Raw genomic sequence first — 16,608 nt, forward strand, 5'->3', positions numbered from 1 at the left:
GAGGAGAGTGGAGGAGGGTAAAGGAGGACGCAGGAGGTCGCAGGAGCGCGCAGGGAGCTCGGCCCTGCGCCAGGCCGCCCGGAGCGGGGCGGGGCCGGGGGCGGGGCAAGGGGCCGTGGGGCCGGTCCTGTGCCGGTGCCGCCCCGCCGGTCCCGGTGTGCGGCGGCGCCGATGGGGCTGCGGGCCTGGCTGCGCTCGCTCGGCGGCTGCTGCGGCTGCTGCGGGGGGGAGGCGGCGCCGGCCGAGAAGGAGCCTTTGCTCAGGTGAGACCCCCGGTCCCAGCTCCAGTCCCCACCGGGGGACGTGGCTCAGCCCTCAACTGCCCCCGGCTCTGCTTGCGCCGGAGGAGGGATGCTCCCACCGAAAGCGGTTCGGTCCGCTGGTCCACAGCCACGCGCGAGCCCCTCTTCCCTTCGATGCCGGCAGCCGCCGGGCCTCAGAGCCCTTTCCCGCAGGCTGGCTGCCCTGGCCCGTCAAGCCGAGCCCCGTTTCCCCCCCAAAACAATTTCCAGTGATTTTACCAGCCGCCGCTCCCCGCGGGGAGTTGGCCATCCCTTGCGAGAGCCGGAGCAGGCTGTAAAGAGACTTTCTCGCGGCGGCCACAAGCTGCTCTCAGTTCTGTTCGCGCTGGGCTGGTTCGTCTCGGGGACCGGCCGTGTCTGACAGCCCGTGGCGCGATGCACGCCGGGCTGCTGCGGCCGCCAGAGTTTTTTTTATGGTTTAATTTTAGCAAACAAACCGAGAGCGGCTTCTCTTCGGTGTTTCCCGTGGGTCCCTGGCCATAAGGTGCGTTCAGCTTTTGTGAGATTTCAATAGAGGAGGCTGAGGCACCAAAAAAAACGGGGTCTAAGCATCACTGCGCAGGGGATCGGGTCCCAGCGTCGGGCAGAGCTCTGTTCCCGCACTGGGGATGCTGGAAAGGAGATGACGATGCGCTGCCGGAGCCACTTTGTGTGAAAGCAGCATGTGTGGTGGTTTCTGGAGCGCGGGTTTTTGTCTCCCGCTGTTGGCTGCATCTGTCTTGTGCACAGAGATGTGACGTTGGGGAGGGGATTATGAAAAGATGAAGCCCTTCTGAGTTGTGAAGAGCTGTGGACTGTGCAAGCATAGAAGGAGGTTTTGCATGCTGCTAAACATACGTGCTTGGGTTTTTGCAGCACCTCTCTCTCCTTCAGCTGGGGTCTTGGCTGCTACGAAAGCCCACAGTGGGTGCCTCAGCCCTGGGATAGGGCAGGGACCATGCCCTCCCTATGTCATCAGTGGGACAGAGGCATTTCAAGAAAGGTGGGATGCTCCCTGCATGGCCTACATAAGTGTTGGGTAATAGCAGAGCCGGTAACAGGGCTTGAAATGTCCTAATTTCATGCTGCTAAAGCAGTTACCTAAATAATAACCAGATAATCTGGAGCATGGGGCCTCGGGCCCAGGAAATTGGCATTAATGTAAGGAGAGACAAACATATGTGCAGAGAGGCTCTTTCCTGCTGCCTTTCTGCCCAGGGCGGCTGTCCCTCACCAGGCACCTTTCTTTAGTAACATGCCTTCCGCTGGCGATCCAATTAATGCAAGCTGTAAGTAGGAAAGCCTCTATAAATGCTGGTATTTGACAGGCACCTGCTCTCACAGAAGTGTGCCAGTGTGATTAAGCTAGCAGCCTAATCGCTGGCTGCTCCCTGTTCAGGAGGATTTGGGGTTATATTTCAAAGTGGGCCTCTTGCAAGGGCACGTTTGATGTGTTTTTATTTTTGTACAACAGTGTTTGAAATGAATGGCTTGCTTGAGTTTTCAGATCGTTTAGCTGATGTTTAGTTTAAAGGTTGCTGCTTAAGTATTGAATTGATGACTTTCCGCCTTATTTTCCCCAAGTGGAGCGGTTGTAGATAAATAATAAATGTGATAAGTCAAAGAGCAAAGTAGTGAGGAGGGTGTGATACATGTATAATTAGGTGCATATATTACCTGTCTGTAAGGCTGGGATGGAGCATGGGTGTAGGCACAGTGCTAGTGCGGGGCTGGGAAAGAAACTCCAGGCAAAGACAGCGAGCTGTGCTGCTGCAGCACAGTATCTATACTGCCTGGCTGCCTCTTGATGCATGAAGGTGGGATCTAGCTCAAATGGTGTCCTCAGGATGAAAATAAACTGAGAATTTGGGCTCCAGATCAAAAAAATGAGTTTAATCTGGATTGAAAGCCCCTCAGTGCAGAAATTTGTTGATGAAGCATTACTGCTCACCATTTCCTGGATAAAGCCCAGAGTGTGAAATGCTCTGAGTCCACCCTGGTTCCACAGAGACTCGGTGGGACTACCATTCATGTGCTCCTTTTTTAAAATGCTGCTTTTAAGTCCAGTGTGCTCTGGGGGAGCTCACTGTTGGCAGAGCTCTCCATGCTTGTATGGGTTTGCTGACTCCTGGGCACTGCCCACATCCCTTACAGGCTGCTGGATGCCACAATTTAGAAATAGAGATGTGTTGCAAGCCGAGAGGGAGCGGTTCGTAAAAGATAAGACGTGTTAGTGTTATTGCCAAATACTGGTTTTTAAAGTCAGTCGGTCATGGTCAGTCACTGTTGGAGGCAGGACGGGACTCAGATCACTGGCTGCTGAGTGATCCCTTCTAGACAGGGATCCTGTCTGCTTTACTTTTGAAAAATGGTTTGAGCAAACCCATACTGGCTCCAGAGTAGGAACAGCTGAGTAGGAAGCTGTGAGTTATGCCATTCACACCCCTCCAGTTACATTCATTTGCTTGTCTTTAATGAGTGATTATAAGAGATTATATTTTCCCTTATTACCTGTTGCTCAGGTTTTTGGTTTGTTGAAAGTCTAATTAGTGTTACTTCCTGCAGAGATGCTGATGAGAATGATTTTGGTTTTGTCTGTTTTATCTATGTGCTGGAGCTCCTCTTTGCATCTTTTTTTATGGCTTGGCATCACCATGAAAGCACCCGCAGCATTATCTGAGATTTCACTGGATGGGTTCCTTATGAAATGAATGGGGTTTGGGTAGCAAATAGAATAAACAGTGGGTTGTTCTAACAGGGAATGAGCAGGATTTGCCACAGGATAGCTGATAAGACTATTGGGTAAGGTAAAAAATATCTCTTCATTTGTGTTGTTCTGCTCAAGCATCTGGACATCTTGATTAGAAACATTATGGAAACCCTCTTCTAAGAGTTCACCTGGCAGAATTAAATACACATCCCAGTAGCATCGTAAAGCCATAAAACACTGAACTGCCACTGGTGTAGAGAAAAGCTCCTTGCCTTGGTGGGACTGGCCTTCCCAGAAGATGATGCTCTACTTTGATGACTGTGATGCAAAGCCTGGAGTTCACAAGCAAGCTGAGGACACTTCCATCCCCAAATAAAGATGGGGCTAAATGTCCTATTACTGCCTTGACACAGGGATTGCCTACTCGATTCAGTAGGATTTGGGCTCCTGGGGAAGAAACAGAGATGCAGGATCACACAGAAGTGTGGTCGTGGATGTTGAACCCTGTGGAGAGCATCCAGTCCAACCCCTGCTCAAGTGAGGGTGACTGGAGCAGGTAACCCAGGACTGTGCCCAGTTGGGTTTTGTGTCTCCAAGGATGGAGGCTCCACAGCCTCTGGGCAACCTGTTCTTGTGTTCACCCAGTTGGGTTTTGTGTCTCCAAGGATGGAGGCTCCACAGCCTCTCTGGGCAACCTGTTCTTGTGTTCACCCACCCTTCTCACAATTAAAGTAGAGTTTCCTCTATTTTAATGTGTGTCGTATCACGGGCCACCACTGAGAACCATCTGGCAACGTCTCCTTTGCAGCCTCCCATCTGATACTTATACATGAATGAGATTCCCCCAAGTCATCTCTTCCCCGGACTAATCAGTCCCAGCTCCCTCAGCAGAGGTGGCGTGTGTTTTGTCCAAAATAAACCTGTTCCCAACAGCACTGGCTTTGCAGAGAAGGTTGATAGAATCTGCTGCTTTGGTCAAGAGGAAAGGGAGAGGTGTTAGCTCAAGGTGTAGACATCTCTCTGGGAATCAGCTGTGCCCTGGGGACTTTGGCACAGCTTCAGGGTTAGCTGGGTACTGAGGAAATATCCTCCACATCAGCATTTTTGAGTCTTAGTTAATTAGAACTGTTCCCACATGAAGCTCAGAGAGTCTAGGAGTGCTTGTGCAGGGTTTAGGGTGGGAAGATGTCATAGGGAGCACCACAGGGGGCCGTGGGAGCACTGAGGAGGTGCTGCCTTCTACCTGCCGAGATGGATGCTCACAGTTCCTCCCTTCTAGCTGCTCCAAAAATATCTGGTGTTTTTAGAAAATTTCATGGCAGCCCTGCCTGGTTTCAACCATAGTCAGGATGTTGGCTGGGGCAAAAAACTCTATCTTCCTATTCCCCTCTCCTCCTCTTCCTCCTCTGTCTCAGGCAGCACAGTGGGCTGTGAGCAGGGATGCCACGGCAATAAGCCCTTTACCCTGAGGAGGTGGAAGGAGGCAGTGTGATGCCATAGTGGCTGACGCTGCCTCACCTCTGCCCTTTTCTGCAGCAACAACAACCCCTACGCCTCCTTTGGAGCCACACTGGCACGGGACGAGGAGCAGAACCTCTGGAGTACCCCTCACGACGTGACCCACATGGAAGCGGATGATGACCGGGTGCTGTACAACATGATAGTGGTCAGGAACCAGCTGGACAAGGACTCAGAGGTGAGATGGTGCTGTTCCTTGCACACGGTTTGGCCGCTGAACAAGGCTTCGTGCTTTCATTGGGTGCTTTGGCAGCACCTTTGTTTAAGCGCCTGTTAAGCCACCGTAAAGAGGCCAAAGTTCCCCAGTGTGACTCATAGGCATTGGGTCTTCTCATCTGCTCCATCACCCTCCAGACTTTGTTCTACACCTGGTGTGGATGCATCTGTAGCTTTCTCATCCCTGGAAGCTCAGGGATGTCTTTGGTGGCTGAGCCAAGACAGACCTTGAGCTGGGATGCACAACCGCTGGCAAGCATCTCTACTACCAACACTGCTTCCCACATGTTTACTGGTAGCAGTGGGATCCCCAGCTCAATTTCCTAGCTTCACTGCCTGCTTTTCCTGTCTGATATTACCCTAGCTTGGCCTTCCCAGGCTGGCATTAGCTCTGCTTGCAGTGGTGTTTGCGCAGCAATGGCAGTGCCTGGAGCTGGAGCTGCTGCTCCAGTGATGTGTCAAGTTAAATCCTCCTCTAATGGGTTATACGGAAATTATTGAGAAGCAGAGAACTGGCACAGCTCTTGGCGCAGAAGGGAAAAGTCATCACTGTTACATAAAGGCTGTTTTGCAGCCCTGATTTCCTTTGCTGAAGCACTTCAGCGCAAAGTAGATTTCAGTGGCCTGATTAGGAGCAGGCTGTAGCAAATAGTGACACATTTCCCCCTCTCTCATTGCTTTTTAGACATCAAAATGTTTGCAGGAAAGCCTGGAAGCTTCACATTTAATTTCCAAGTGATCTCACTTCATCCAAGAGACCCCAAGACTTGTTCCTCTTGTGATAGTTCCCTTAAAACAAAACCTATCTCAGCTTTTACAAGAAACCTTAAACTCCAGAGGTAGAGCTGAGATCAAAACTGCAATTTTTAAAACTTAAAATGGAGTAATGCAATCCTTGTATACAGCTGACCAGAATGCCCATTTTAACTTTTTTCTTCTTTCTTTCTTCTTTTTTTTTTTTTTTGGTGGGGATTGAATTAATGGTGGTGTTTACAATAGATGGTTTTGTAACAATGTTTTCTTGGCTGCAAACAACCTTTACAGCTATAATTGCAGATATCTTCTTCCTTCCTCACTGCTGTTTTCTCTACTTTGTGATTGCTTGTCTTTGAGAAGATGGGGAACTTCACCCAGCCCAAATTGGCCGAAGGAAATGAAGGCAACTCTGTTTTGAAGGCTGTGCCTCCAGAGTTTCTGCAGAGCTGAGTGTACTTCAAGGCATCACTGAATCTCCTGATTTCAGCCCACACCCACTCAAGTGGCATTTCAGCTTCACTTAGGGTTCATTATGAGGCAGTCTGCCTAGAAGCTGTTATTATTTATAAAGCTATTATTATTTATAAACTGGGATCATAAGTGGACAAGCTGCTAAAAAGACATCTCCCTGGGCAAAGGAGAGTTTTGTGTCAACTTTGCTCAGGTTGCAGAGAACATCAGTTTTGGTTGACGGGGAGAGTACCCCTGCACCTGCCTGTCCTAACCCTGGCGTGGCTGTCTGTCCTAAACTCAATATCCCTGTCTGTCCTAGCCCCAGTGTGCCTGTCTTAAATCCAGTGCTTTTTCCTGCCTTCTGCGTATCCACAGGGTTTTCAGCAGGTCTGAACACTTACCGTGCCTGCCAGTACAAAAGAACAGTAAAAAGAGCATTTCCACAACCAATGTAAGAACACACACCCCATTTATTTTATGCAGTGAAATTAATAAAAAAGCCTGAGGAGTACAACATTATCTGACACTGAAGAAGCCAATACACAACAGGCTTGATTTGGATTGTGGCACAGTGCCCTTTGCAGCTAGTGATTGCCGACCACTCTGCAGTCACTTTTCTAGCTAGGGAAACTGAGTCATGGTATATAGGCCTAGTAAGCTGCTGCAGTTTCCAGCTGCAGCTTTTTCTGGGTACCAGAACAGGGAAGGACTTGGCTGGCAAAGCCAATATTCCTGCTCTTGGCCCTGGGTGCTGAAGCCTCTCTGTACTCCGTTTCAAAACTAGGCCAGGCTGCATCACCTTCCTCTCCTTATGAGACTTTAGCCCTGAGAAACAGAAAAGAAGTCTAATTGCAAAACAACATTGGGCTGCAAAAGCCATAATCTGCTTTGGGAGCTGCTTTGCTCCCAAATCCCCAGCAAGAGCATGTGGATGCTGCAGGATAGCGGACAGAGGAATGGTTTCTTGTTTGTGCACTACACAAGTGTTACAAAACCACTGGTCCTTTTTTTTCTCTCTTAAAATCATGCTGCAAGGAGAACTACTCCCTGTATTTCTACTTCTTCATTAACAAAGAAATTTTGGCATGCTGTGGGCTTACTGTATGCTTTGCCATTCCCAACCTTTATCTTAGCGATTTCCCAGCACAGGATTTTGGAAGGATCCCAAAGATCAGATCATTCTATGTCACGTGTGCTTTGTCTGCATGGCACCACATCAGCCTCAAACCAGTATAGTTTTTTTCTTAATCAGGCTTAACCCCCTTCTACTTTACAGAGTATTTTCCTTTTTTAAAAATGGTTGTTGGCACAGTGACAAGGTGCTGTGAGATAGGACAGGAGAAGCAGTGGGCCAGGGTGCAGTGGGGACATGGGCAGGGTGCTAGAGGGCAGCAGATGTGGTCCAAGATACCTCTGTCCTGGCCTGAGCACCTCTGCGTTGTGGATTGCCATAAATAAATCAACCGAACTGTGTATAAAGGGTCAGGCACTCTGACACTGAGTGCACCCTGTCCTCAGGCAGTTATCTGCAAGTTAGATCACTGGTGGTGGGGCTGCCAGCAACTCGCAGCATTGGTGTCCTCTCTCGGGGTCAGTTCCTTGCCTCTGCCATGGGACACACCCAATCCACTTGGAGTCCCTTCTCCTCCCTGCACCCTCCAGACAGCTTCAGCTCCAAGTTGGTGTGACCTCTTTGGGGAGGAGGGCAGGGGCGCACCCCCTGGCTTCTCACAGAACCAGGGCTGTGAGCTCTTCAAAGCAAGCACCATGACGTCCTGGGTGAGCCGTTTCACAGCCACTTGCTCATCCCACTCGATGCGCACAGAAATTATAACTATTCTTAAAACCCAATACATTTCCTAGTTCCTAACAGATCTCTGCCCACCTACCACCCAAGAACAATAACTGTCTTCCCAATATGTAGCCCAAATCAAAGAGCTATTTGGAACAGATCTACCTTCTGCCATGCATAGAGATTGCCCAAACACAGAATTTTCTACAATGAGTGAGCAATCTCACCACTCACATTTGAGCCTCCATCAGATGCCATGACGGCTCCTGGGACTGTTGGCGTGCTGGAACCTGCTTGAGCACCCAGCAGTTGCTAAACCCACTGTTCAAGAGGTAGATGAGACAAGATTTGCTGGAATCATATGGAGTGAGCAAGCTGAGCTTGACTTTTCTCTCTGCTTGAGGCTGATGAGCACGATGTGCTTGGATGTGCTTTCGGAAGTGAAGTGTGGGCAAGGGAGGGTGCCTGCAGAGAGAACCAGAAAAGCCATAGCTGAAGGGCTGACCTAAGGGGGCTGGTAAAGCTGTGTGGCCTTTAGAGATCAAAGCTTTCACCAAAGCTTTTGAAGGCAGGGGTCAAATTCCCTATCAAATAAGGGGAAAATGTGGGTTTTTTTCTGCTCTGCTGCATGCCTTTTTTAAAACGGATTCCAATTTCATCTTATTCTAAGCTGAGATGTCAGTCAGTAGCTCAATGTATGAGCATGGATCTAGAGTTTGTATTTGCTCAACTTCTTCAGATGAGGCCAGACACAGAGCCAGCGCAGGAGCAGCCCTGGACATTGCGTGGTACCTGCCTGGACTGGTATTTTGCAGTCTTTCTCTGATAACTCTGTTTTTACCTCATTTCCAAAATAACTCTTGAACAGAACCATGACACCAATTGCTTTCAAGGGAATAAAGGAGAGGATTTTGGTAAAGGATTGCTTTGGCAAAGTAAGGAAAGCTACCTACTAGTTAGGGAATTTCTACATGAGCAGGGATAAAAAGTTGGACAGTGCTTGCCTGTTCTCTTGGCACATTTATTCCCAGAGCTCTCGGTTCTGTACCAGCCTCGCTTATATTTCATGCCCAGCATTTCCTCACTTCCGTTTGGCATTTGCATGTTTAATATATCACACTAGAGAGTCTGGGGAAGTTTTCCAGGTAAATATTTGAAGGGATGAGCACTCAGAAGGGAGAGGCGGCAGGATTTCACTACTGCTCCTAGGATATTCTTGACTCACGCACAGATGATTTCCTCAGGCCCCACTGGTACAAGTTGTACCCTGCTATGTAGGTCAAAAAGGGCAAAACTGGTTGCAAAAACTAGGGCCAGGTACTACAACCTGCTTTGGTTTCCGGTGGTTAATTCAGATCTTGGCAAAAAGGGTATTTTTCTTAAAGGATTGAGTTTGAATGTGTTTCTGGGATGTCCCAAACCCACAGAAACACTAAGGGGTTTGGTGAAGACCAGTCTCCTGCTGTACTTTCCCATTACTGTGTGCAAGAAGCCTCCTCGCTGTTCTAGAAGTTTGCAAGAAGCAGGACAGGGAAGGAGGTGCATACGAAATGCAAAACAAAGCCAAGTTTTGGGAGAGAGCTGCTTGTCCTATGCCTGTGTACAGGCTCAGACACCTCTCTGGAGGGGGCTCTGGTGGGGAGCCAGCCCAGGATGTGGGACAGGGACCCGCATGGCCTGTCCTGCATCTCAGCAGTGCCCTGAGATGTGACCATGCAGAGGCCCCTGAAGCTGGGGCAGAGCAGGATTTGGCACTGAGCCAAAGCAACCTCGACCTCATGATGCCCCCTGGGCCCAGCCAAAAGCTTCCTCCACAGGTCACGGCTTGGTGACTCATGGGATGTACATGGGGAACACCCTCCCCAAAGTCTCTGATGTTGCCCATTCCTATGCAGAGACACAGGCAGGACAAGCTTTGCTCTTCCTCTGTTGTGTAGTTAAAGGGAGATGCTTTTTAGAATAATTTTGGGGATGGGAAGGTGCTCTTTATTTCCTCATTAAAGCAACACAGAGGACAGCCCCCTGCCCACAGCATCTGCAAAGTCTCTGCTACAAGGAGTCACCTGGGAAAACTCCACAGCTTCTGAGGCTGATGGAGAACAGGGCATAAGTCCCTTTGAGAGCTCAGCCCAGAGCTGCCCATCCTCACCCTGATAATCTCTGTTGTCTCTAGTTGCTATACAATGGCTGGCACCATATGCAACATCCTTCTCTACAGAAATATAAAAAACACACCCAGCTCCATGCTCAGGCAAAAATAAATCCCACTGAAACCAGAGGTCCACCCCAGGCATCACTGTTAAGCATCATTTTCTGTACCAAAGCTGCGCCTTTGCACACTCCTCAAATTATTCATCAACAGGACAGTGTTAGAGGTCCTCTGGGGCTAAGTATGGACCATATTTTCTTCCTTAACACAACTCAGTAACTATGACATACAAGAAAGCCATAACCTAGATTCTTTTAGAACAAAAATAGACAAGGGAAAATCACGCTGCTGTTAATCCAAGGGAAATCAGGAGCAGCCTCCCTGCATACTAAGCACTGCTCCCTGTTTAGCTTACCTAGGGGTCTGGCTTGGCTACCATGTGAGTAAATCCCTGCAGCCCTGAAGGCTGCTGCTCAGTGCCAGCAAGGCACGTTTTGAGGATAGGAGCATCATTCCCACCCCCCTGGCTAGATAATTCAGCAGCGTGAAGCACACCTGGTATCACAGCAGCCTCTTGATCAATTGCTTTTGTCAAGGCACTCGTTTATCTCTGCAGGAGGGCAGCCATTTATTTCCCCACCAAGTGCCCAGACTGGATTGTTTTCCTTTCTGCTTAAATCACGGGGTCAGGGTTGGGCTGAAATGTTTCTGAGGGATCCCTGCCAGCAGGCAGCAAGGCATCATGCAGACTTTTAGTCTCTTTTTAAAAACTAACAAGTTTGCAATAAATTTCCCATAAAGCTTTGATACAATACAACCCTCTGAGAGAAGCTCAGTTTCTAGCTACCAGACGGTGTCACAAGAGAGGAGAGTCTTGTTCCTGCTTCCTTTCTCTTGCAAAGTGTGTTTTGAAGCCTTGTGCCGGCAGCCAGGTGCCCTCCAGTGCAAACGGTAAAGCTGTTTTCAAGTACCATCCAAGAGAGAGATGTGCCTCTGATGGGCAAAGCTAACTCATAAGCAGCAGGACAAAACTAAAAATGAAGGGGATTTTGCTCTCTGGGAGACCTTCCCCTGCCCTCCTGACCTGAATTACCAGTGCCACCCTGCTGCTGGCTTCTTCCAAAGCGTAATCTCCGAGGGCTTCCTACAGCTATCACTGAACAAGAAGAAAACAGTCATATCATTTCATCCTTTGCAGTCGTGGCGTGTTGCTAAGAAATCTCCAGCTCTTTATTGAATTGAGTAAATTCTTTAATGCACCAGGGATCAGAAAACTAGTGGGATTTCTAGCACACAGACAACCTTCCTGGGAATGGTTTAACCCCCCTAAACCCAGAGTGTCATGTAGGAAAGTCCCAGGGAGATAGCACAGATTATCACTTGTTTATTGTACAAGAGTCCATCTCTTGTAATCTGTTGCTGAGAAACGTGCTTAATTAAGGTTGTTAGTGCAGGGAAACCGTATGAGTGATGTTTTGACCGCTCTGTGGGTGCTTCTGTAAATGCATCCTTTGCAGTGTGTTCATTGATTAAACTCAGCTAGGAAAGGTACTCCTGGTTTTCTTGCTGAGTACATGCATTCCAATGGGAATGCATACAATTGTGCTGGTATAACTTTAATAAATAACCTCAAAACCTGCATCCCATTATGCAGATATAGAGCTTGAGGTCAAGTGCAAGGATTTAAGCTGTAGAGTGAGGCATTAACTGGAGCAAGGGGCAGCCACTACTCCAGCTCATCCCTCAACTATCCATGTGCACACCTCTTCTCTGCTATTTAAAACAAGGTTCACCAGCCTTTAGAAAAAAAAATCTCTTTTTCTTGTTTTCCAGTGCCTTTGAAATTCTTCCCACTCTTGTTAAATGCCAGAGAGGGCTGAGCAGTTTGGAGAAGCCACTGTATGTGTGAATGTACTGAGACCAGTGACGTTTTTTCCAAACTTTTACTTTCCCATGGCCTATCAGCAGCTGTAAGGAAATGTGCCATGCCAGTTTAGCTGCAATAGTGTGAAAATGAGGTGTTGCAATAGTTCAGAGAAGCTAATTATTAATATGTGGTCATGGTTTCTAAAGCTCAAATGAGGCATGTTCACAACCTCAGCTTTTGATATTAGCTGGGCTGTCAAGATTTGGGGTAAAAGGCTTTGGACCAAAGAGACCAAGGTCTCTCAGATGATCTACATTTGGAAGTTCATTTCTGGCACAGAGATGGAATCATATTCTCTCTGTCTGACTGAGGAGACCGCTTTGTTCATCAGCAACACCTAAACTAAATTCTGTAATCCCATTTCAAGGTAGCTGGAAACCTGTTTTGTAGGTGCAAAGAAGATACAGAGATGCTGTACCGAATGCAAAGCTAAAATATTCAATGCTGGTCAGTGTAATTTCTTCCAGGGGCAATGGCAGCCTGGTCACTGACCTTCCTACCGGTGCCAACATCAACAGTTCAAAAAGCAGCAGAGACCTCCCTGTATGCAAATGACTGTGTTTCTATTATCCTTTTGTTTTGCAGGAATGGCAAAAGCTCAACTATGATATTTATACCCTACGGCAAACCCGAAAAGAAGTAAGAAGCAGGTGGAAACACATTCTGGAGGATTTAGGTAAGCTAGAGGATGAAAGGATGTAATTTCTGTGGTCTCAAATGATGGTTCAGGGTGAGAATAGCTCTTCAAAATCAGACTGGTAGAAAAGAAATGGAAAAAAATGAATCAAGGTCGTGGAACAATGCCATCAGGTAGCCCACATACAACAGCATACAGAGTCATCCATTTCAAGCTTCCTTTGTGGAGACTTAGCAGGCATATCTCAGAGTTCACCCTGAGTATTTCTAAACAAGAGAAGCAGAGAGAAATGAGTATTCCTATCAGATTTGAACACATATATCTGTTTTCCTTCCTTAGCCCATGCCATCTGATCAGAGCTAAACCACCTATTTTGTTTGCTGCAAAGTGAACTTGAAATATTCTTTCCCTGTACTAAGTTGCTCCACAGTGGCCCTCCTACACCTGCTATTTCCTAGCCTGCAAGCTGAACTGCACCCATCAGCCCTGTGTTCTCAGCCACTGCTCCTCTGGAGAAGGCAGTGGAGGTGTGACCTGGTTTTCCCAGTTGTACTGCACACAACATGTGACAGGGGCCAAGGAGATCTGCTGTGTTGGCACACCAGCTCGGTGCCTTGTGTCATGCTCTGGAGGTGGTTGGCAGCTGATGAGAGGAGGATCTGTGATTTGAGTGCACTTGTTGGGCTCTTCAAGGATGTTATTACTGGGAGCAAAGGAGATGGGTATCTCAGCCACTCCTGCCCTACTTGCCGTTCAGGCATCTGGGTGGGAGGAACATTGTAAATTCATACCTAGGTATCAGCCTTCATCTTCACCCAGGTGCTTGCACAGCCTGTGCATACCAAACATGGAGGGAACACTTACCATCCTTACATCTGTTATTGCATGCTGACAAAGGCTTTCCCACGTCTCCCTCATGTCCCCAACAGTTCCAGAGCTGTTTTGTGAAGGGTGGGTAAACCGAAGGCCAGGGATTGTTTGGCCTTTGCAAAGCTAGTTGTGTGACCACATGTGAAACCTGCTATCTTTGGTTATCTAGACCTCTACTTTAATCATAAGACCACCGCTCTTTCATCTCTAAGAGTTTTTGGGTAAGATGCATCACCACCAGCAACCAGGAAGGAAAGGTTCATGGGAGCTGTAACATGTAAAGATCCCTATGTTCATTCTCCTTTCTCTTTTATTCCCTTGATACCCTTGCTATATGAGATGCTAATTGCTATAGGAACAATTACCCATGCAGTCATTACTGCCACAAGGTTTTTATTGGTTACCTCCCAACAACATATAGGTGTAGTCACTGAGGTGCTCAGGAGCCCTACCAGCTCTGAAAGCTCTGGCATTATCAGGAACATGCAAGAGCTGAATCAGCACCCTGGATGTGGATGCTCATACACCTTCCCTGGTAAAGCAGCAATAAGCTTGCTCTGAATGGATTTACAGTTTTTTATTCTGCACCAGCAAGCTCATACCTGCCTCAGGTGCAGACGTGGAGCCTGCCTGGGGGAAATGCAGCAGCCCAAGGTGGAGGAGGAATAAGGAACCTTGCAAGAGCCTAGGAGGCTTAGGGATGACCCTGTTCACACGTTTGACTTGTAACATATCTCTTTCCAGGTTTCCAGAAGGAAGTGGACTCCCTTTTGTCAGTGACCAAACTCAGCATCATCAGTGACTCTCAGAACATGAGCAAAGCCCGGGACATCTTGTTAAAGCTCTCTGAAGAGACAAACATCTTCCCAACAAGCTGGGAGCTTTCTGAGCGCTACCTCTTTGTGGTGGTGAGTAACTTCAAGCATGCCTTCCTGCCTGCTGCCCCCACCTCTGCAAGTGAACTGACATGAGAGGAGGCAGGTAGGTGAACTGTACTGCAGGATGCTCAGATACATAGTGGCATTTAGGGTGTCCTCATCAGGTGTTACACTTGTAGGTTGACATGACTACTGCAGCACCGTAAATATGCCCCCCTGCCCCAAGTTCATTTAATCTAGTGCAATAGCCTGTTAATAAAGTGAGAAAAGATTAGACCTAATGCCTTGTTTAACCTGAAAGCGGCTGTGGAGGGGGGGCCTTGACCAGGGAGCTGCCTGAAGCAGCCTGTAGTGATAACAGAACTCTGTTGCTTTGGCAGGATCGGCTCATAGCTCTGGATGCTGCGGACGAGTTCTTCAAGATGGCCAGTGTGGTGTATCCAAAGAGACCCAGTGTGGAACGGGTGGATGACAACCAGAAGGCCGCACAGCACATCTCTGTCGCGATGCCCTGAGGAACGTGCCTCACTGGTATAAAGTGGACAGCGGGTCTTTTTCCCTCTGGCATCGGGCTCCTCTGCCAAGGGGTTAGCACCTGTAGTGCTGCTCCTTGTTCTCCTGCAGAGAAGCGAGTGGGCCGGCCAGGGCAGAGCGAGGAGGTCAGCGAGCCATGCCCCGCTGGGAGGGCACGAGGAGGCGGGTGCTGACCCTAAGGTGCTCCCAAGAGGAAGGGAGTGAGAACTGCCCTAGTGTAGTGCTGGTGAGAGATCACTAGCTCAGTAGCACATGCAATAGGCACAGGGGAACCCACATGCAAGGTGTTGCTACCAGTAGCTGCAAAAGTTGAGATGCATCTAGTTACAAGCGCTGTGAGGAGATCCACATTTCCACCTTCCGCTGGTACCCCCCCAACTTCCCTCACCCCTGCTAGCTGGAGCAGCCAGCGAGGAAGGAAAAATACCTCAGTCATCTACAACTCTGTGATGTTTCTCTGTGCACTGGTCCTCTTCTTCATCCCCAGCACGTGTCAGCCCCGCTGAGCAGGTTCCAGGGGATTTGGCAAAGAGGATGGAGCAGCACATAACCAGGACAGGAGTTAATGGCGGGCAGCAAAGCCTCTGAGCAGCGTTGTGGTTGGGTGCTCTGTCCTCAGCCATTAGTTGTTTGGAGGTGTTTGTGTTGGGGAGTACTCAGCCTGACATCTTAAAGAAAGGTAGATTTTAGGAAAGTGCCAAGTTCAGAACTGCTGTGAATTAGTCTCCTGTCATATCCTCAGATCGGTTGCCCAACATCTTAATTTCTGAAAGTCTTAATTGCATAAGCTCTACTGCTGTAAAGCTGCATATCCTGTCGATATATACCATCCCTGCTGTTAATGAGGACTTTTAATGAACATCTTTTATATCCTGTAGTTTTGTCTGATAATGAGCAATAATTTAAAAACACTGGACTGGATCATTTGAAAACAAGTGTAAGTTCTTCGCTGATTAATATGTGCTGCTAGTTGACCAATTGAAGATGTTGGTTACACAAGACCTCCCAAAATAGCAGAGCTCTTATTTGTTTATACCTACAGTGTTTGAAATATCTGTATTTATGAGTTGTTTGTCAGTCTTCATGGGAAATATTTTTGTCAATTCTGGCTATCAGTGAAAACTGAGTTTAATAAACAAAACACATTACAAAAATAATGTTTCTTACTCTCTCTAACCCTCTTCAGACAACGTTTGACTGCTGATAGAAAAAGGGCTGGGGTATTTGTAGAGCATACACCTCTGTGACTTGTCCTTTACACACTCACCTGTTGCCTGTTGGCTTGCAAGAATAAGATTGTTTACCGGCCTAAGACCAAAGTCTGTGATGATGAGGATTGAATTTAATCTCAGTGGGATTTGCACTTAGGTGCCCAGTTCCCGTTGATTTTATTTTTTTTTAGCAGATGTTCAGCTGCACGTTGGAAAACCTCCCATATTTTTATAGAAAATAAAGTTCAGTGCATGGCAACTCCAGGGTTTGGTTTGAACAAACTGTTGCAGCACAGAGAGAACCGTCAGACCAAGGAGCACTATGCCAAAGTATGTGACACCACCCAAAAGTCAGCCCTTGGGATGTTTGCACTTTATATGTGTAACATAAAACCACCTGCTGAGTTCCAAAATCTCATGGGTGAGGAGACATCTCTTTGTTAGCTGTGGTGCTGCTTGTTTTGGCAATGAAAGTCAATGTTAAGCAGTACCTTTGAACAACCATCTCTTGCTGTCACTTGTAACTTGATAGGATAGAAACTGCCTAAAAGAGACAATAATTAGGATCTCTGAGTGAATTTAGACACCAGAGGAAGGCCCTGTGCAGGGGAAGTGCAGAGTTTCTGAGCATAGCCACAGGGAGGAGCTGGAGTTAAGTGAGGAACCACTCACTTGA

At 48.0% G+C, this 16,608-nt stretch overlaps 1 protein-coding gene across 1 annotated transcript; it reads left to right on the plus strand.

The window, feature by feature from the left end:
- The first annotated feature begins 171 nt into the window (after positions 1–171).
- Positions 172–15,821, plus strand: MREG (melanoregulin). The gene is made up of 5 exons (XM_062002689.1): positions 172–263; positions 4,528–4,687; positions 12,388–12,478; positions 14,054–14,217; positions 14,568–15,821. The coding sequence occupies exons 1-5, from the start codon at positions 172–174 to the stop codon at positions 14,700–14,702; spliced, it is 642 nt and encodes a 213-aa protein (XP_061858673.1). The 3' UTR covers positions 14,703–15,821.
- The last annotated feature ends 787 nt before the right edge of the window (positions 15,822–16,608 follow it).

The sequence above is a fragment of the Colius striatus genome, chromosome 9, assembly GCF_028858725.1.
Source record: "Colius striatus isolate bColStr4 chromosome 9, bColStr4.1.hap1, whole genome shotgun sequence".
Taxonomy (NCBI): Eukaryota; Metazoa; Chordata; class Aves; order Coliiformes; family Coliidae; genus Colius; species Colius striatus.